At 38.7% G+C, this 22,369-nt stretch overlaps 1 protein-coding gene and 1 non-coding gene across 3 annotated transcripts in view; one reads left to right on the forward strand and one right to left on the reverse strand.

Annotated features, from left to right (window-relative positions):
- The window catches only part of AIG1 (androgen induced 1), a 257,134-nt gene that overhangs the window by 63,849 nt on the left and 170,916 nt on the right, over positions 1-22,369 (forward strand). For both annotated transcript variants that reach the window (XM_043888445.1, XM_043888444.1), the window contains exon 2: positions 13,029-13,184. In XM_043888445.1, the coding sequence (XP_043744380.1) occupies positions 13,029-13,184 (156 nt within the window). The remainder of the gene's footprint in view (positions 1-13,028; positions 13,185-22,369) is intronic.
- Positions 16,609-16,715, reverse strand: LOC122684536. The gene has a single exon (XR_006338079.1). It is a non-coding gene; the product is annotated as a U6 spliceosomal RNA (small nuclear RNA).

Raw genomic sequence — 22,369 nt, forward strand, 5'->3', positions numbered from 1 at the left:
TATGCAAAACAGAAAAAGAGACACAGAAGTACAGAACAGACTTTTGGACTCTGTGGGAGAAGGTGAGGGTGGGATGTTCTGAGAGAATAGCATTGAAACAAGTATACTATCAAGGGTGAAACAGATCACCAGCCCAGGTTGGATGCACGAGACAAGTGCTCAGGGCTGGTGCACTGGGAAGACCCAGAGGGATGGGATGGGGAGGGAGACAGGAGGGGGGATCGGGAAGGGGAACACATGTAAATCCATGGCTGATTCATGTCAGTGTGTGGCAAAAACCACTACAAGATTGTAAAGTAATTAGCCTCCAACTAATAAAAATAAATGGAAATAAAAAATAAAAAAATAAAATCCTCCTACTCCTAAAAAAAAAAAGACATAAAATAAGCATGTCTCCTTTACACTGAGATGATGTTGAGCTTACTCAGTAAGGACACGGAAGGGACATTGCAGAAGGATGGGGTGGCACTTACCGGTTCCAGCTGCTGTCCCGGTGGTCAGCCGTGTGGGTAGAAGAACATTTAGTATTGCTCGGCCCCAGCTACAGGCAGGGGATGTGCAGGCCCTGCAGCCCCTCCCCCCGACCTGGGCACCCACCACCTGCTCCGGGTCTCCTGCCCACAATGGTCACTCACCTCGTCTGTGCACCTGCCCATTGGCAGAGGCTCACCTGTACCTCCATCATCTCCCTGACCGCCAGCACACTGTCTTCAGTGAGGTCTGAGGCCCATCCTTGGGTAGGGGACTTCTTCCAAGTTCTCCTTTCCTTGGCTGCTCTCCGTGAGCCCCAGGGCACCATCTAGTGTCCTCTGTACATGTAATACTTACTCTCCTATGATAACCTAATCAATCTTTGTATTAAACATACCCTGCTTAAAAAAAAATCAATGAAATTAAAACCTAGCATAAACTTACACATCCAATGTGTAATGTCACCATTTTTTTTTCTTTTTTTAATGCATGATCTAAAGTCCCGGTTTATTTAGTTATTTTTTATTATTTATTCTTTAATTGGAGGACAGTTGCTTTACAATGTTGTGTTGGTTTCTGCTGTAAAACAATGCAGTTCAGCCGTAATTACACATACGTCAGTTCTCTCTTGAGTCCCTCCCCTGCCCCCATCCCACCCCTCTAGGTCATCACAGAGCACCAGGCTTTGCTCCCTGTGGTATATAGCATTTGAATCAGTTATGATGATGTGGTTGAATCTAGAGGCTGTTATACAGAGTGAAGTAAGTCAGAAAGAGAAAAATATCGTATATTAACGCATATATATGGAATCTAGAAAAATGGAATTGATGAGCCTATTTGCAAGGAAGGAATGGAGATGCAGATACAGAGTATGAGCTTGTGGACACAATGGGGGAAGGAGAAAGTGGGACGATGGGGAAAGTGGGACAAATGGCGCAAGTGGGACAAATGGGGCAAGTGGGACGAATGGGGAAAGTGGCATCAATGCGTGTACGCTGCCATGTGTAAAACAGATACCTGCTGAGAAGCTGCTCTATCACCAGTTTCTAAGTACAAGAAAATCATGTTCCAATTTAGTTATGACTCAAAATTGTGTCCGTTAAGTTACTGTTGGCTCTTGAATAGGTGGGAGTTAGAGACCCTCATGCAGTAGAAAAACCTGTGTATAATTTTATAGCCGGCCCTTCGCATCTGAGGTTCCTCATCTGTGGGCACACCCAACCACAGATCATGTAGTAGCATGGTATTTACTACTGAAAAAAATCCATGTATACGTGGAACCATGCAGTTCAAACCTGTGCTGTTCAAGGGTCAACTCTGTTTTTAAGCATAAGAATATCTTGTTTCCTAATAGAAACTTAAGGTGATAACTTTGTGAAGAAAGTAATGGTTGTATTTAATTTGTTACCTGAGTAATTGAGAACTGCAAGGTACTTCTTAGTTTCTTAATGTAATAAATTACAGTACCATTTTTGACTTTTTAAAAATTTCATACTTATCTAAAGGACAGAAGCATATACCTAAAACAACAATCTCATTTCATGTTACATACTCTAGGTACCAGGAGACAGGCATAAGACCACTAAAATGTGTATGCATCCTCAGCTTTACTGGATAATGCCATTATTTCCAAAGTGATTGAACCAAAGTATACTCCCTTTAGCATTGTTCCACACCATCTTCCTCACTTGGTATTGTCAGATTGTTCTGTATTATTAACGAAATTTTAAAATGTCTCAGGGACCTTTCATTTTTTTCTGGGATCATACCGTCTCAAGCTACACGAACCCAGGGGTTTTATAATACTCTTAACAAAGAGGTAAACTTTTTCACTCACCTCTTTCACTTTCATCACAAGGCTCTTTAGTTCTTCTTCACTTTATGCCATAAGGGTGGTGTCATCTGCATATCTGAGGTTATTGATATTTCTCCCAGCAATCTTGATTCCAGCTTGTGCTTCCTCCAGCCCAGCATTTCTCATGATGTACTCTGCATATAAGTTAAATAAGCAGGCTGACAACATACAGCCTTGACGTACTCCTTTTCCTAGTTGGAACCAGTCTGTTGTTTCATGTCCAATTCTAACTGTTGCTTCCTGACCTGCATACAGGTTTTTCAAGAGGCAGCTCAGGTGGTCTGGTATTCCCATCTCTTTCAGAATTTCCAGAGTTTATTGCTATCCACACAGAAGAACTAAAGAGCCTCTTGATGAACGTGAAAGAGGACAGTGAAAAAGTTGGCTTAAAGCTCAACATTAAGAAAACTAAGATCATGTCATCCGGTCCCATCACTTCATGGCAAATAGATGGGGAAACAGTGGAAACAGTGGCTGACTTTATTTTTCTGGGCTCCAAAATCACTGCAGATGGTGATTGCAGCCATGAAATTAGAAGATGTTTGCTCCTTGGAAGGAAGGTTATGACCAACCTAGACAGCATATTGAAAAGCAGAGACATTATTTGTCAACAAAGGTCCGTCTAGTCAAGGCTATGGTTTTTCCAGTGGTCATGTATGGGTGTGAGAGTTGGACTATAAAGAAAGCTGAGCGCCGAAGAATTGATGCTTTTGAACTGTGGTTTGGAGAAGACTCTTGAGAGTCCCTTGGACTGCAAGGAGATCCAACCAGTCCATCCTAAAGGAGATCAGTCCTGGGTGTTCATTGGAAGGACTGATGTTGAAGCTGAAACTCCAATACTTTGGCCACCTGATGCGAAGAGCTGACTGATTTGAAAAGACCCTGATGCTGGGAGGGATTGGGGGCAGGAGGAGAAGGGGACAACGGAGGATGAGATGGCTGGATGGCATCACCGACTCGATCGGCATGAGTTTGAGTAAACTCCGGGAGTTGGTGATGGACAGGGAGGCCTGGCGTGCTGCGATTCATGGGGTCGCAGAAAGTCAGACACGACTGAGTGACTGAACTGAACTGATGTTTGGCACTTAAATAATTTTTGCTGCACAAGTAAACATTTATTTGGATAAAGCCAATTTTACAGTGTTAGAAAATTAATGCACTTTGAAAGAAATTTGTGTTATTAAAGATACATCTTTTTTCTTTAAATAACTGTTCAGCACTGTTACTGTGCATTTAGTAAATGCAGATGCCACTAAGTTAGAGGTTAGACACTTCTAGGTACATTCACATTTGCCTCACAGCATACGGTCATTTAATAGTCTGTGTTGCTGCATTAGTAGTTTACTAAGTGTTTTGTAGTAGTTAATCAATAAATATTTGTTAAATGAGTCAATAGTGTGTTTAATCCAGTATTAAAAAGGATTCATGCTAATATTAATAGTTGAAAAAAATCTTTAAACCTGTAAAAAGTTTGGGGTAGCTTCTAATGTCAGTGGAGCACAGAAAATACCCAAGGGGAATTTTCTGTCATTATTTGCAGATTAGAATGGAAGCCCCAGAAGGAACTCTGCAGTGCTCTTATCAGGATATTGCTAGAACATGGAATGATTGCACCCATTACTGTGTGAAGTGCATGCAATGCTTTCTTTAGATGACTGCTCTCCTTGCTACTTATTGAAAACAATTCTGTGATGTTTGTAAACAAATTTTGTGGACAAGATTTCCTTTCCAAAGAAGCTTATCTAAGTGCATTATTTCTGATGGAAAAGCTTATTTTTCTTTCTGTCTGAATAGATTGCTTGCCAGTGGTGACTTATGGCTGATTTCATCGATTTTCAGTAATGAGATAGAGCAGTATGAGGTAAATGTCTGTGTACATGGGCAAGGACTCTAAATCACATTCTGAAAACCACGGGCTTGATGATGCCGTGAGTCCATCTCCTCAAAAATGTTTGTGGTGAAGATTCCTTGAAAATACTTGAGCTTGAAGCACATCTCTTAAATGACGGATTTAGAAAAATAAGAGTTACAGTCATTAGAGTAAGAGGAATATCTGGGCTTGTTCAGGCTAACTCTCTCCAAGGGTAGCAGCAGAAAATTCACCAGGCATTATGTCTGATGGATAGTCTCAGAGGATGGAGGAGGCAGAGAGAGCTTGTGGTGCTTTTTAATGCATTGGTTTCTCTACAGAGTAGCATTCAAACTTGTAACTAATGATGGCTTCCATGTAACCAATGGGTTCCATTCTGTAGAATTGCCAGAGATGTTCAGATGTCTCCACTGGAGGCACATGTGAAGAAATCCTTGCAGAATTCACTCATCTGATTTCATAGTGAGTCACTGTCCCTTGGTGCCAAACTACTGTTGGTATTCACTCTTGATCTTGATAATAAGAAGGAGTTATGCACTATTAAAAAGTGAGACATTTGTGGAATGAAGGGGGAGTCCCTTAGAAGATTGTGTTTTATGGTACTGCTATTTTGTAGCTCTTATATTCTTTCAACGTGGTATTTCACTCCTTCAGATTCACTCTTCATTGAAAACATTTATTGCCATGGATTGGTTTTGAGCGAGAACTACACTGAAAGTTTTATGAACCAAAAACAAAATAACTGTTTATGCTATACAGTGCCATGGCTTCCCTGATAGCTCAGTTGGTAAAGAATCCACCTGCAATGCAGGAGACCCTGGTTCGATTCTGGATCAGGAAGATCCCCTGGAGAAAGGAGAGGCTACCCATTCCAGTATTCTTGGGTTTCCCTTGTGGCTCAGCTGGTAAAGAATCTGCTTGCAGTGCAGGAGACCTGGGTTTGATTCCTGGGTTGGGAAGATCCCCTGGAGAAGGGAAAGGCTACCCACTCCAGTATTCTGGCGTAGAGCATTCCATGGACGGTATAGTCCATGGTGTCACAAAGAGTCAGACATGACTGAGTGACTTTCACTATTCACTATACAGTACCACATGATGTATAAGAAACTGAAAGGCCTTCAGCTCATACCACTTCTCCAAATGTGTTATTCACCCTTCTGCATAGGAGAAATTACACAAACAACACATGCCATGTATGTTATATAGGCATGTTCCATCTGTCTATCTATTCCATTCTTTCCTGGATTACTAGAATGTACATAATGTTATCCTCTGATTACTGAAGAGCTTAGATAGATTTTTCATTTCTTCTTTATCATCTCCCCTTTAATTAATGCTCTTGTCCTCATATAGAGGACTCCTCCAGGCCTTCCCTTATGACACCTATAAATCTCACTGCCTTCTCTCCATCTGTTCTCTCCACAGTTTTCCTTCATTCCATGATCCACATCACTCCAATTTCATTGCCACCCCTCAGAGTTCCATCTTCTTGTTTCCTCTGTCTGCTGTGTCTAAAAATTAACTTTAAGCAAAATATTCAAAACAAGCATTATGGTACTCTTTGCATTAATCTTATGAAAGCAAAATATGAGCAAAATGCAGTATGTTGATTAACAAGGAATCTTATTCCCAAAGGTCAAGACACCTTTACTGGTCTTAAAGTTCATACAAATAATGATTCCATTTCTTACTTATACTTTTCCTATTTTGGTGCATCCTTGGTTCTTGCCTGAACTTGGCCAATTATTCAGAAATGTAAAAATTAGCAACTGAAGTAATAACATAACCTGATATAGAGACTATAGCTTTGGCGCAATTACATGTAACTGGGGATAATTGAAGTTGATCTAGTGAAATGAAATAAAATCCATCCTCAATAAACTGTGTCCTATATGTTTGGGAATAAATGTTAGAAGTCTAATGAATTTGCTCTCTAGTACAAACAGAATTGTAATAGTTTAGTACATTCCAGAAAAAAAGGAAAATAATGTTAATTTAATAAAGATACTCATGTCAAGAAAGATGAAGACATGAGTGGAATTTGGGTACATTTCCACACTTGTGGAAGTGAATCTTAAACATGAAATAACTCAGTAAATAAGCTGTGATTTCCTGCCAGGGAGAGTTGAGGGGTTGGACAGAAGATGCAGAACGAATTAAACAGTAGAGAACATTCTAGAGGAATAAATGCTGGAATGACTGCAAAATATCTTGGGATGTTTTTTTCCCATTCTGATAGATTTCTATTTATATTTCTTGGAGAGATATGGTACATTTGACCACTTCATTTCTACACATGATACAAAATAATAAGATCAAGCAGCCTGCTAAGAACTCAAAGCCAGATGGTGTATATGTATGTCATGCTGAGCTGATGGTTTGAAAATGCCAGCTCTGCAGAATGGCTGGAGCTGAATAATGCTTCAAGGGAATCCTACTTAAGATTCACTTGTGCATCTTCATGTGACTTTTACATTCTTAACTTCATGAATTTTAAGTTGCAGTGGACAGCATGATACATATAGGCAGCAGAGTGAAATGTCTCTAATGTGATTTGTTAGCTGTCAGCGCAAGTCAGATTTTAACAGTGGCAGAAATATAAATGGTTTAACAGTATTGACTAACTGCTTCTTAAATGAACAGATAACCAAAAGTCAGTCCTTGCTTCTCTGCAGGAAATGATGGACTGTTCCATAATTTTTAGGTATTATCTTTTGAGTATTAACCAGTGTAAGTTAAAAAAAAGATAGCAATACCCAACATCCCTCTGTGTCTCCCCTTGTTTGGAAATTGGGAGAAAATTGTTTTGTGGTATCTCCTCTCTTTGATTTCCACATTCGTTGGGGAAGTCTTCCACAGCAGTTAAGGCATGGCAGCCGTATTGTGGTCATAAGCAGGGGAGAGCCACTGGAGAGACCTACAGACAGTGACGGGGCAGCCACCAGGTAATGATGAGAGGGCTGCTATGTTACACAACACCAGTGGTTAAGAAGAGGAATCAGCTGTAGAGGTGTATGAGGGTTCATAATACCATTAATCTTCTAAATTTGGCAACATGTTTAGACTATTACATTTATATTTGCAGAACTTTTGTTTTTCTCTTCTGGAATATGAGATTCTATTTCTCTCCTTTCATTTGCACTTTAAATCTTCATAAAAGCATCTGTTATCCAAGAACAAGTGAATCATTTATTTATTTTAAAAAAGCTTATTGAGCGATTTAAGCCTTTGTTAAATCAATTTTTGCTCCCTCCATTTTGAAGCTCAACTATGGTAGTACACATTTAAGATCATTATGCCTTCTTAGTGAATTGATCCCTTTATCATGATTTATTTTTGGTAATATCACTTATCTTGAAACCTTATTTTTATATTAATATAGCTGCTCCATTTTTCTTATGATTAGTGTTCATAGCGGCATTTACTTTTAACAAATCCACATCTTTATACTTGAAGTGCTGTTTGTTTTTTAATTGCAATCTGTCAATCTCTGCCTTTTAATTGGAAACTTTAAACCATTTGTATTTAATGTAATTATAGGCATTGTTGGATTAAAGTCTGCTATCTTACGTTTTTTTCTCTGTGTCATCTGTTCTTTGTTTCTTTTCCCCAGTTTCTGACTTCTTTTGGATTACTTTAATATTGTTAATATTCCATTTTATTTCTAGTATTTGTTTATTATTTATAGTAGATAGAATTTCTAAATTGGCCCCCAAAGATGTCCCACTCTAATCCTGGGAACCTGTGAATGAATGAGCTACAACTCCTCTGATTACACTATGATATACAAACAGTTGACCTTAAGAAAGAATATTATCCATGTGGGCCTGACCTTATTATCACATGAGCCCGTAAAATTAGAAAGCTTTTTCAGGCCAGAAGAGGAAAACAGAAGAGAGATTTAGAAAGATCTAAAGCATAAAGAGTAATTGATATTCTGGATTTGAGTATGGAGGGAGCCATTGTACATGGATCGGAGAGCAGACAGAAGGAGCTGAGAGTGACTCTGGCTGGCAGCTAACAAGAGAATGTGAACTTCGGCTTTATAGTGTAAAAGAGCTAAGACTCAAGGCTTGAAAGTAGATCCTTTTCTTGAACCTCCAAATAAGAGCTCAACTTGGTCAGCACTGTACGTTTGCTATTGTGGTACCCGGAGCATAGAAGCCAGACAAATGCACCTGGACTTGTGACCTAAAGAACCGTAAACTAATAATTTGTGTGTTAAGCTACTAAAGTCTGTGGTTATTTGTCTTTCAGCACAGAAATCCAATATACTAGCTAAAGATCTCCATTTCGTTCTTTGAGTGGTTGCTCTAGGGTTTATAATATGCATCTTTAACTTGTAACTGTCTTCTGTCAAATAATATTATACCACTTTACATGTAACTAAGAATTCAACAGCAGCATGCCTTCTGTTCCTCCCTTCTTATCTTTTGTGCTTTGATTGTCATAATTTTATTTCCAAATATGTTTAAAACCTCACAATATATTGTTATATTTTTGCCTTAAGTAGTCATTTGTCTTTAAAAAAAAACAAATCAGAAGATAAATCTTTTATGTTTATCCACATATTTACTATTTTAGCAATTGTCATTGCTTAGTTTAAATTAGAAGTTATATTTGGTATCATAGTCTCAATTCCTTTTACATTTCTTTTAGTGAAAGTCTGTTGTCACCATTTGTCTATTTGTCTGAAAAAATCTTTCACCTTTGATGGTTTTTCCCCCTTAAGAACTTTAAAGCTATAATTTTACTGTTTTCTGGCTTTTTTTGTTTTAGAAGTCTGAGATATTTTTAATCTTTATTTTTCTGTATACGATGCCATTTTCTGTAGTGACTGTTAAGATTGCCTCTTTTTCACAGATTTTCAGAATTTTACTGCACTATGCTTATGTAGTTTTCTTTGTATGGGCTCCATTGTAGGTTCTTGTACGTGTGGGTTTAGTTTTCAATAAATTTGGAAAAACATCAGCCATTATTTCTTCACAGATTCTTTTTACATGACCTTTTGCTTCTTCAGGGCTCCAATACATGTATATTAGATTGCTTGATATTTTCTCACAGTTCAGTGAGGTTCTGTTAATTTTTAAAGTTTTTTTTCTTTCTTTTGATTCATTTTGGATAGTTTATTTTTGCTGTGTATTCAATTTTAAATCTTCTCTTCTGTAGCGGCTAATCTTCTATTATTCCCATGCAGTGACTTTTTAATTTCAGGTAATATCTTCTTCACTTTTAATGTTCAGTTTGATTCTTTACATTTTTTTCTCTCATGGTTTTCATTTAACTTCTTGACTTTATTTAATTTAGTTGTTTAATGTTCTTGTATTCTAATTCCAATATTTCTGTCATTTCTGTACCTATTTTTATTTAATTCATTTTCTCCTGGTTAAAGGACTTTCTGTTTCTTGGCATGTCTAGTAATTTTTGATTGGATGCTGGATATTGTTAAATGTTTGGATTTTGTTCTCCTCCTTTAAGGAGTATAGAATTTTATATTTGCAAGTGTTTAAGTTATTCATATATCAGCCTGATTGTTTTTCTTTGAGGCTTGTTTTTAAGTATTGTTGGGTTAGATCTAGAGTCACTTTTATTCCAGGGCCATCTTAGCACTGCTGTTTAAGTATTAAGTGTCTTGGGTCTCTACTGAAGACCTGTTGTAGTCTATAAGGCCTCTCTGTTTGATTGGTCAGAACTTGAAAACCTATATATCCTAATTGGGCTCTTGAGAATGTGTTTATGGGGGGGTAGAATTCTTAAATGACCCTCAGTGATATTCACATCTGCATAATCTCCTCCCACGGGGTTTTGGAAGGTCCTGTGAGTATGATCACTCCTTTAATTATATTACTTTATATGGCCAAGGAGAATTATTCACAGTGGGCCTGATCTCATCATGTGAGCCCTTTAAAAAGAACAGACTTTTAGACTCTGTGGGAGAAGGCGAGGGTGGGATGTTCTGAGAGAATAGAATTGAAACAAATATACTATCAAGGGTGAAACAGATCACCAGCCCAGGTTGGATGCATGAGACAAGTGCTCAGGGCTGGTGCACTGGGAAGACCCAGAGGGATGGGATGGAGAGGGAGGCGGGAGCGGGGATTGGGATGGGGAACACATGTAAATCCATGGCTGATTCATGTCAATGTATGGCAAAAACCACTATAATATTGTAAGGTAATTAGCCTCCAACTAATAAAAATAAATGGAAAAAAAAAAAAAAAACCAGGTATCTCTGGCTGATTACAGAGGGGAAAAGCCCAATATATGAAAAATTGATTTCTATATTTAGTACAAATGTCTAGTTTATGGTAGGAGACAAACATGGTACCTGTTACTTGACCATGGAATTTTAAAATTCATCTAATTCACTTGAGTTGGAGCTCACTAAATTCTGCTACTATTAGCTGATCTTTAAAACTAGAGGAAACTGATTTGGAAGGAAGGGAATTGAAAGAAACTAGTTAACTATATTCCAAAAGTAAGAAAACAACTCTTCTTAAAGTTTTTTGGAAATGTTTCATAATAATGAAGTATATAGAGAAGACTATAATAAACCTCCGTATACCCAATAATCAACTTAAGAAATAAAATGCTGACAGAGTTGAGGCCCTTGTGTCCTTCTTTCAGTCTCATCCTCCTTGTAGAGGTACTTAATTTTAGTGTTTATTAATCACATGTGTTTCTTCACATTTTACCTCATATGCATGCATCTTTGAATTTATCTTTGCATTTTTTGAAATTTTTTTAATGGTGTCAATATGCAGCATTTTTTGTTTCCTTTGTTGTTGTTTAGTATTTTGTTGTGAGAGTGAAAAATTGATGTGTGGTTAGAATTCCGTTGTATGACTGTAGCATGATTTATCTAGTCAGCTATTAAGAGATTTTAGATTGTGTTCATTTATTGAAGCAGTGAATGCTGAAATTAACTTTCTTGTAGATGTGACTTCATAGTGAAGTCACTAGATGAAAAAGTAAATGAATTTTTAGATCACTAGCCACTGCCAGTTTTTCTTCAAAGTGGATTTCCCAATTTTCATTCCTACCATAAGAATTCTGGTTATTCTCCATCCTTATAACCCTTGGGACTGTCAGAATTAAATTACAGTAGTCAATAGTTACATGGATGAGAAAAATGCTATCTCATTGTGATCTAAATTTGCACTTCCCTGATTATTGATAAGGGAGGACACCTTTTAATATGTTCACCACCAGATTGTAATAGAGATTATTATTCCCCAGTATTATCCCCCAATTTCTCAAAGCCCATTAGGGTTGACAGAAAGGTCTAACATCTAAAGTCATTAAGATGTGCAATGGAAAATTTTCCCAAGTGGCAAATTATTCCCTGAGTCATTTAAATTATTTCCGGTCATCATAGCATGATTCTTGCCAACACTTTTAACTGTGCCATGCTCAATGTGTCCGTCTTAGCTTCTCCCACTCTGGTTTTTCTGGTTGTAGAAAAGCAAGAAATCTTAAGTCATTGAAGGCAAAAGTAGGCTATGTTATGAAGAAGAATAGAACACAATTCTGGCTAAGAATGACTAATAACAGTAGGGTTTGCTAATTTCAAAAGAGCCTAGTGTATTACCTGGTGATGGAATCTTCATTATTGGGAATTTTTCACGTGACTTAGATAAACATTTAACCAGAATGGTTAACAAAATTGAGTGTGTCTGTGCTTTTCCAAGAGATAGAACCAGGTAATTTTGAGGGTCCTTGTGCCCACTTTGTCCTGTGCCTCAATGAGGAACAGAACTTTCACAGATTCATTCCACTGCCAAGATGATAATTCACTGAGAAAATTATTTTGATATGTTTTTCTAACCATAGCGAGCAAAATTGTATCTTGTACAAATACATCATCAGTAAATTATTTCTTGTAAATGGAACTAGAAAAATTCCCCTGAATCTGTTCTTGGTGCTAAATGGGTATGACTTTGAGCCCAGGGAATATATTTTCTGCCCTTTGCATAACTAGAATTACCATCTGCCAAGTTATGTTACAGTATTCTGCTTGCCTTCACTCATAGCTCTGGATCACCAACACTTTTACCCTCAGGAATTTCATGAATATCTGGGCTCTAGCATTTCAGTGTTCTCTGTGATGGTCCAAGTAAACATAGCTATGTAAGTAATTCAATTTGTAATTGATTTTGGAATGTACAAGTTGTTGTACATTTTGGGGAAAAATGTGTGAGTATCTAAGTTTACCTTACTTCAGAAAGATCTTATTTCATAAAGATTGAAGACTCAGATGGAGGTCATTTAGTTCAAGTTTGACAACAGAAAATTGCTCTGCTTCAGTCTTGATGATTGCATTCAGTTGATTTCTCTGTGACTCAAGGACTAGAAGCTTTCTACCACTTCCTTTGGTAGAAAAAATTTTGACCCTAAGAGATTAAATCGTAGGAAGGTTTCTTCACATTCAGACTTAATTGTCTCACTTATTATTGATCTTTTTCTTTATCTTTTTCTTTGCACTTTTTAGATGTTTGTTAAATTGCACTAGTCAATATTACTAAACCACAGATGTGATGTTTTAAAATAAGGGATATGTCATTTTGAGAACTGATACCAGTTTCTGCCCGTGCATGTTTTGCATTTGTCCTTAGCAAAAATGGAAGTAGTGTTTTAAGATGGATTTTCTCACCTATGATAGCAAGCTGTAAATATCTGAGTCTTTCTCTTTTTTCAGTGCCAGGTCTTTAAATGTGCTTCTCATCCTCTCTTACCCTATGTCACGTTGCAAAGATATAGCTGGTTTGCTGTTCTCAAGGTTGGGTCTCTTTCTGTCTTATTGACTTACTACCAATCATTGTCTCCCTCCAGGTTATCCAAGCTGTCTTTTTTGGCATCTGTGTGCTGACTGATCTTTCCAGTCTTCTGACTAGAGGAAGTGGGAACCAAGAACAGGAAAGACAGCTCAAGAAGCTCATCTCTCTCCGGGACTGGATGCTGGCTGTATTGGCCTTTCCTGTTGGGGTTGTGAGTATGATGTAAATCACATTTAACCACAAAAGAAATGGGTCTTATGTTAGACTTCTCAGAGGGAAAACAGGACTCATTATAGGCTTCTGCACTGGGGCTGCCATAGCAGAGCACCACAGACTGAGTGGCTTAAACAATAGAAATTTAGTTTTTCCCATTTCTAGAGGCTGCAAGTCTGATATCCAGGTGTCCTCAGGGTTGATTTCTTCAGAGGTCTCTCTCCTTGGCTTGCAAATGGCCTCCTGTGCCTCTATCTTCACATGATTTTTCCTCTGTGTGTCACTGTCCCAATCTCCCCTTCTTAGAAGGACACAGTCATACTGAATCAGGGGCCCTCAATGACATCATTTAATCTCACTTGCCTCGTTAAAGACGTTGCCTCTGAATACGATCACGTTCCAAGATACTGAGAGTTAGGACTTCAGCACAGGAAGTTTAGGGGGACACAATTCAACCTGTAATGGTTTCTTAAGCAGCCCAGACTTAAAATGTATGGGTCTGTGATCATTCTTGTATTTTTGAACTTGAGAGAGGAAGTCAGTAATAGCTCACAATTCTCCACTTACTCAGTGGAGCCATTAGCTAATATCACTTAAGTAAATGCCGCTTAATGTTTGGGTCTACTCTGGCTTCATTGATTTCCATTGTTTTCAGTTAGATTCCCTCCCGAGCTTAACTTCCTTCACTGATCTGTTAATCACCCATCATCTCTACTTAGAGGGCCAGGGCACCATGAGATTCTATAGATTTTAACCTGTGAAGAGCCAGGAGAAGAAAGAACACTTGTAAATTGTGATAACAAGTAAGAGCGTTTTGTTTCATTCAAATACAGAACTTTCATCGGCCACCTGATAGAAATCAGGTGGAGAAACAGAAACCCGTGTACCAAGTCCAAGGGCCTTTGTAGGCAAAGTCAGAAAGTTGCTTTTTAAATCCTTCCAATGGCTCTTACTCATATTTGCCACATTTATACCTGGCTGAAGCGTTTACGCATTTGTTCTAAGACCAGTTAGTGTGCAACAAGACTATCACTGAATTGCTTTTTGTACATGCTGAGCTGTGTGTTCTTGGAGTGAAGTAACCCTTCGCTCTTAACAACAGGACCAGGAAAGTAGTATGATTTGGTCATATGTCTCCTTATTCATCCTGACCCTCTGAAAATCTAGATGGATGCTCAGGTTAAAGGCACCTCAAACTCGGTTGCTTAACATGACAGGGTTAAATACCTTATATATTATTTAATATTTCCTTCTTTAGACTTGCCTTATAAAATTTAAACACCTTCTATGAGAATACTTATCTAAGAGAAAATTTCCATTGCCATCAACTGTAAAGACCTACACTTTCTACTTGAAAGAATTATCTAGAAAACCCAAGTTTGTGTGTTTTCTGTTACTTTTTACCTGCTTGAAGTGAAAGTGTCAGTCACTCAATCATGTCTGACTCTTTGCAACCCCATGGACCTCTCCACCAAGTTCTCCAGGCAAGAATACTGTAGTGGGTAGGCATTCCCTTTTCCAGTTTACTCCCTTGGAATTTCTATAGGCATGTCAGTGATTCTGGAGATCCTCCTTGGTTAGAAGGAATACAGTTGTAACACAATACAAGGTCAAATAGAAATACAATTTTATCCTTTCCTCTTTGCTCTGCCCGCTTCTGTTAGGTGGTGTCAGGTTGTGTCTCTGAGCTTAAGTTGTATGTTTTGCTACACTAATCAAAGGTTCATTGCATATGCCCTCTAGACATTTATGACATCACTTTAGCCTAAAACATTTTATCCTGCTCGAGACTTGAGATATTTGTCCACTTTCAGTATCCTTCCTGAGTTTAGTCCATGCATGCTTTGTGATTTGTAAAAAGAATGGCAGTCTTTTTGTTTGCTTGTTTGTTTGATTTGAGTACATCCAATATTTTCCCCCATGTTTCACTATGTTTGTTGTTTTCTCTGTGTTTTAAAAGAGAGAGGAGACATCATAATGCCTTTATTATGCTCCTTTTTGAGCCAAAAAATCATAATATCATATTTTCATTACATAAGGTATGCACCTTTCCTAACCAATGAACTTCACAGAGGAATATAAAGAATAAGTAATGAATCAGAAATGTGCCGTTTCACTGATTTCTCTCTTATTTTTTTCTTGTCCACTGATATTTTATAGTCAATATTTGGGTCATAATTTTCCCTGTTAAAATGAGCCACTTTCCTTTTTATAGTCACTAGCATTCTACTTTTCCTGAGCTTTATGGAGCCTCCCTCTCCTCCTGCCCCTCTCTTTTTCTCTTTCTGTCTCTCTTTTTAATATAAGGAAGAATCCTGGTCTGTAATCACCGTGCATTTTCCATTGTTTCTTACTCTGTCATTTGATTTTTTGTGTCTGTTTACCTGATTTCTCACTCTAACACATAGGAATTCATTCTGAGGCCAAAAAAAAAAAAAAAATTGGTTGATAAATGCCTTCTTCCTAGATTGCACTAATTTTATTATAAAGTGATATTTAAAGAGGATATGAATTTGACTCTTTGTAACCATTTTTATATAATTTTAAACTCAATGGACATGAGTTTGAGCAAACTCCAGGAGACAGTGAAGGACAGGGAAGCCTGGCGTGCTGCATTTCATGGGGTTGCAAAGGATCGGACACAACTGAGCGACGAAACAATAACAATCATCTTTATCCAATTTTGTTTTCATGTAAACATACAGTTTCATGATATCTCCCTTGTCTTTCTCTCTACTTCCCAGCTTTCCTTTCAGATGAGCCCTAGTCTCTGCTTTGACTTCAGAGGTTCCCCTGCCCTTCTATGTCTCCCCCAGCTGCTCATTAGGATCTGGAATTCCAGATTAGTTTTTTTTTTTTTTTTTTTAATTTTTTCATTAGTTGGAGGCTAATTACTTCACCACATTTCAGTGGGTTTTGTCATACATTGATATGAATCAGCCATAGATTTACACTTATTCCCCATCCCGATCCCCCCTCCCACCTCCCTCTCCACCCGATTCCTCTGGGTCTTCCCAGTGTACCAGGCCCGAGCACTTGTCTCATGCATCCCACCTGGGCTAGTGATCTGTTTCACCATAGATAGTATACATGCTGTTCTTTTGAAACATCCCACCCTCACCTTCTCCCACAGAGTTCAAAAGTCTGTTCTGTATTTCTGTGTCTCTTTTTCTGTTTTGCATATAGGGTTATCGTTACCTTCTTTCTAAATTCCATATATATGTGTTAGTATGCTGTAATGTTCTTTATCTTTCTGGCTTACTTCACTCTGTATAAGGGGCTCCAGTTTCATCCATCTCATTAGGACTGGTTCAAATGAATTCTTTTTGACGGCTGAGTAATATTCCATGGTGTATATGTACCACAGCTTCCTTATCCATTCATCTGCTGATGGGCATCTAGGTTGCTTCCATGTCCTGGCTAAAAATATGGAACGCTTCACGAATTTGCGTGTCATCCTTGCGCAGGGGCCATGCTAATCTTCTCTGTATCGTTCCAATTTTAGTATATGTGCTGCCGAAGCGAGCACTCCAGATTAGTTTTATCACTTAAGACTTTCTTCCTTGTTAGCATATGAGCCCTTCCTGAAGCAGTGTCTCTGGGAATCACTAGAAGAGGTGTCATCTTTACTCTTCCTGTGGCTCCTGGCCCGAGAGGGAGGTAGCCAGCCCAAAGGATTCATTATATCAGACAGATGGAAATAGCAGTGATGCCCAGGACTTGTAGGAATCTGTAGTGTAAGAATGCCTATGTACGCAAATGATTGGTTATAACATTTGTAATTGAACACCTTGTATCATGTTGGTTGGCACAGTAAAATACTAAAGGGCAAATCCCAGCACTTTCCCTGTGCCCAGAAAGCCTGGGATGTGGCTTGAGCCTCTGAAGAAGGAAGATGCAGAGACTCCACTTAGAAGTCTGTGGTCAGTCCCCAGGGACCTCCAGGCTCTGACTGCCAGCCTCAGAGAGGACCTTCTCTGCTGCCTTCTCTGGGCTTTCTCAGCTCCACACTTTTGTCAACCCTAAGTTTGAAGGGGAAAGCAATGTCACTTTTGCTTCTTGGTGCAGGGCAAAAGGGCTTCCCTGGTGGTGGTAGTGGTAAAGAACCCACTTGACAATGCAGAAGACATAAGAGACGTGTGTTCGATTCCTGGGTTGAGAAGATCCCGTGGAGAAGGGCATGGCAAGCCACTCTGGTATTCTTGACTGGAGAATCCCATGGACAGAGGATAGGATCCTGGCAGCCTGCAGTCCATAGGGTTCCAAAGAGTTGGGCATGAAATTGAAGGGACTTTTAGCACACAAGGCAAAAAGGCAGTGGGCCTGGAAAGAGGGCAGAAGGGCAGCTGAATGTATTACCTCTACTCAGCGCTTCCCAGAGACACCTCTGCCGCCTGAGCTTTTCTGGACATTTCCATCACTTCTGTCTCTCTCACCTCAGCTGCAACTGTGGCAGCAAGAAAGACCTGGGTAGGTTATCTAGGACTTGTGTTTTCTCCACTAATGCTTCCTCTAATAACGAGGTTAACTGAGAGCCGACAGTAATTGCTTTATGTGGGCATGAAGCGCTAAGTATGTTTCTGTGACCCATGGACCTGATGCCTCTACTTCATGCAGTCTGTCTCTCTCAAGGATATATAAAAATAATGAAGCATTCCAACCCAAGATAATTGAGGTGAAGCTTTGTTTCAGCATAAACTTGAAGAAACCAGGCAGGGTTGCTTGAGTGAACATAGCATGTATCATCCTGATTTGTGTAGATTCCCATAAATGCAAAGCTGGCCTTGATTAGTGATGCTAATGGCCGGAAACCACCACCACTCCCAAAGCCTTGCAGCTCATTTTTGCAGGGACAACCCCTGGGAGTCTCATCTTACCATGTGCAGTTCATTTCTGAACCCTGTCACCCTTTTAAAGAAGCATTACAAATAATTCTATGACATTATGTGGTCTGGAAGCACTGATGTTTATTAGGAGCAATCAAACCAAGAATGTCTTTTGTCTCCCGTGAGTTCCGTTGACTTTCATGCTGGCAGATACTCTTCTAGTTAAGAGAACAGGCTAAAGGCTTTCAACCAAAAAGAAAAAGAAAATAAGAGTAGTAAAAAATGAGTTTGATGAGTATGAAATTGCCTCTTTCAAAAGTCCTGAATGTGTAGCCATCTGTAGGCCCAAGCAGCTCATTTAATGATGAAGAACAGTCATATTTTCCATCAGTTCAAGTCTGTGCATCCCATTCACCCACAGCTGCTCAGCTGGCAGGATGCACATAATCTGCTCTCACCACCTTCTTGGTACATCTTTGACCCAGGCTCACTTAGGTAGCTCTAGACCTGATGTGGGGCTGCTGCTTAACTAACTTTGGCAGGTGGGTAATGATGAGGATGTACCAGTCTCAAAAATTAGGGAACCGTCTGAGAAAGTCCTGTAAATTTGAATCTGGTCTAACCTGGGGTGGGATCCAAGATATTGTGAGCAAGCCAGCATGTGCCAGGATGAGCTTTTCTGGAATTTGAGGTTTTCATCTGAGTTTAGTTTCAGAGCTGTTAAGTAACCCTTTTCTGGTGTGATAATCATGTTCTTATAAAGATTTTGTGAAGATTTGACATGGAGAAACCTAGTCTAGATCCCTGTAAAACTCACTTTTGCTTATGATGGGAACTATGTGGTACTTGCTTCTTTGGGAAACATGGAGAATGGAAATTGGAATTTTAGATGCATACTCAAAGAAAAAGTATCTAGCAATTATGTGCAAAAGGAGACTCTTCAAAGTCTTCATTTATTGATACACTAGCTAACTAAGCCATCCTTCAGAAAAAAATTTTGATGGATATGAATTTAGATTGTCATACTTCTACAATTTAAAAAAATATTCATTTCTGATTTTCAGAGGTAGGAGATTGGCTTAAATGGAAAGCAAATTTATTGATGAATATTAGTTATTAATATTAATGTCTGTTCACATAACACAAAGGAAGGAAATTTGGTTCCATTTGAGATTGTAAATAAAAGCAAATGTCTTTTCTTCTATTTTGATATTAAGGGAAAACTTGGAATTAAATACTCTATCTCCTGATCCTCTCTTTATTAAATTTTCACACGAGTACCTAAAACCAAACTCTTTTCTATTTTTTCTTTAAGCCTTCGTTGATGTTTTAAGTTTCTTCCAATGCCCTATCTCGCCATCTTTGAAGTTAAGAATATAATATCTGCTAGGTCATATTTTATGGTTAAACCTAGTTCTTTGACATTGAGTCAGTCTTAGGCTTTACCCCTGTGCTGAAATGAGTGTGCATTGAGTTGTGCAAGGGGGAAGGTTTAGAGATGAAGATTCATTCAAGATCAGTAAGCAAAAGGAGCATTTTCCTCCCATTCCAAGAGAAATGCTCAGAAGATGATCATTACATAACCTAGGTTCATTGTTTATGATCACCTTTTTGATAGTCTTTTCAAAAGGCCAAGGACATAATATGACCAGTCAGATTACCTGATAGGGAACTGAGTTGCTGCTTAACCATCTTATATATTCTTCTCTCCTAAATGAAAACCAAAGATTTTCTGTGTATTTGAACTATTTAATCTGTATACAATCATGCTAACTCACCAAAGTCAGCTTGCAAAACAAATTCCTTCAACACAAACTATAACTGCACTTTTAACAACATTTTATTATAACTCACTCATTTATAGGCAGAGCATTCAAAGAACAGAAGTTATATTCAAATCAGTAGTTATTTATGGGTATATGGAGCTTCCCAGGTATTTCTAGGAGCCAAGACAGTGTGACTGATCTTGCCCTTCAGGGTCTCACGGTCTAGAGAAGGCAACTTTATATAAGTTATCTCAAGAAGTGAATTACAAGAAGACATGAAGAGTATAACAATACACATAGGTATAGAAGTAGCCTGCAAGAAGAAGGAATTTATTTTAGTGAGTAGAAAGTCCTAAAAGACCTCCCAGAAATGATGATATCAGAGCTCTGTTTTGAATAATGACAAAAAACTTCCTGGATGTGTAAGTTAGTGATGCTTTCAGCTTTAAGAAACAGAGTATCGCCACATACTCACCGGGCTTACTTTGTCACATCATTCAAGACTGCTCGAATTATTTCACCTCTGAAAAGCTTCCGTGAATAAACTTTATAAATTAGCCCTTGTCGTTCTCTGTCCCCTTAACTTGCTTTGTATTCTCCATCATGATCACTGCTACCGGGCACATTGTATGCTTATTCTTTGATTTCTGCGGTTTGTCTTCTCTGACTTGGTACGCGCTCTGTGAGGTTGGGGAGCTTGTGTGTTTGGTTTACTGCCGTAACCCAAGCGTCAGAAGCAATGTCTAAATAATTCAGTGTTTTTTGAGTGAATATCCAACCAACTGTGGTTTAAACAATAAATATATTCAGTGTCTCGTAAAAGAAGTCTGGAAGCAGGAAGTTTTAGGGTAGTATGGCTCAGTATTATCATTTGATGCGTATGTGTTTTCTCTTTTCTACTTTTCTGTCTCTGGAGTGCTTTCTTTGAACTTGCTACTTTCAATCCCTAGAGGGCTGATAAACCACCACATACCATATCCTTTGCAGCCATGTTCAAGGCAGGGAGAGGAAGACTGTCTTAAGGGAGCTCTCCTCAAAAGGTTTGTCTTTTCGTCATGCAAACAGACCTTTCTTAGAAGCTCCATCAGCCAGCGTCCCCATAGGTCTCATTGGTGAGGACTCTCACGTGGCTAGAGCCCGCTGCATGGAATGCTGGGAGAGCAAGGAGGAGAAGCAGGGAATGAGGTCACCATGGGGCTTAAATCATTTATGATTCATCTTAATGTGCCTTATGGGTTAGGCACACTGCTGCCCAAACAAAATTGCTAGTTTCAAGAAATAGAAATAACGTTGTGGAGACTAATAACTACATGTAAAATAAGTAAAAACTAATAGAATCTCAGGTAATTTATTGTTTATCTGTGTTGATATAAAAAGATACTGTAAAACCAATGCAACTAATCATGGATATTCTCTGAGCCAAGAAAGGCAGATTTTTTTCCATTCAGTCTCTGCCAGTACCATTTTTTTGGGAGTCGTCTCAGCAGTATTATCATGAACAGCTATCTAAATCTGACATTTGAAATGCTTCTCAAAGAAGATCACATATGTTACATGATTGACTAAATGGCTTATGTTCATTTTCTGAAAGTCCATAGGAAATTTGTCACAGGTAGCGCTGCTTTAGTCCAGCAACTCAGATAATGTAGACACCAGGTTCAGTGAGTAAAATCTGCCTCTAATAATAGCTAATGGGAAGTTGCTCTGTAATACAGGGAGCCCAGCTTGGTACTCTGTGACAGCCTAGAAGGATAGGATGGAGTGGAGGTTGGGAGAGAGGATCAGGAGGGATGGGACATGTGTATGATTGTGGCCGATTCACCTTGTTGTATGGCAGAAACCAACACAGCATTGTAAAGCAATTATCCTCCAATTAAAAATAAATTAAAAAGAAATGATAGTCCCCTAGAAATTATAGAGAATTATCATGTTCTCTAGACCATCTCACAGAGTTCCCACTCTCTCTGGGCAAAAGAGCCACAGATATATCTCAGAAAATGAAGATATCTTTTTCCTATATTTATATCTATAAGCAAGATATAGATTTGAAATACATGATCGAGAAAAAGTAGAATTGTTAATTATACTATTCATAATTAACATTGTGTTAGTCGCTCAGTTGTGTCCGACGCTTTGCGACCCCATGGACTGTAGCCTGGAGGCTCCTCTGTCCATGTAATTCTCCAGACAAGAATACTGGAGTGAGTTGACATTCCCTTCTCCAGGGGATCTTCCCGACCCAGGGATTGAACCCAGGTCTCTTGCATTGTAGGCAGATTCTTTACCATCTGAGCCCCTAGGGAAGCCCAATAATTAACATAATTGATGTTAATTCAGTAACACTAATATTGTATATGATTCCTGTTCTCAAAAATATGGCCCCCTCCCCCCCAAATCAAGATCTTTTGTATGCCCTTGTTTGGGAGACCAAGAACAAGATGCAGTATTATTTGTTGATTTTTTTTTAAAGGAAAGAAAAAAGAAACACTTTCATTTTTTGTCTTTCTTCTCTGCATATTTCCCTCCCTCCCTCCGTATCCATCTAGTTCAGTTTCTCTCTTACTCTTCCCGTCATCCTCTGCCTCGGAACC

This window comes from Cervus elaphus, chromosome 26 (assembly GCF_910594005.1).
Source record: "Cervus elaphus chromosome 26, mCerEla1.1, whole genome shotgun sequence".
NCBI classification, from domain to species: domain Eukaryota; kingdom Metazoa; phylum Chordata; class Mammalia; order Artiodactyla; family Cervidae; genus Cervus; species Cervus elaphus.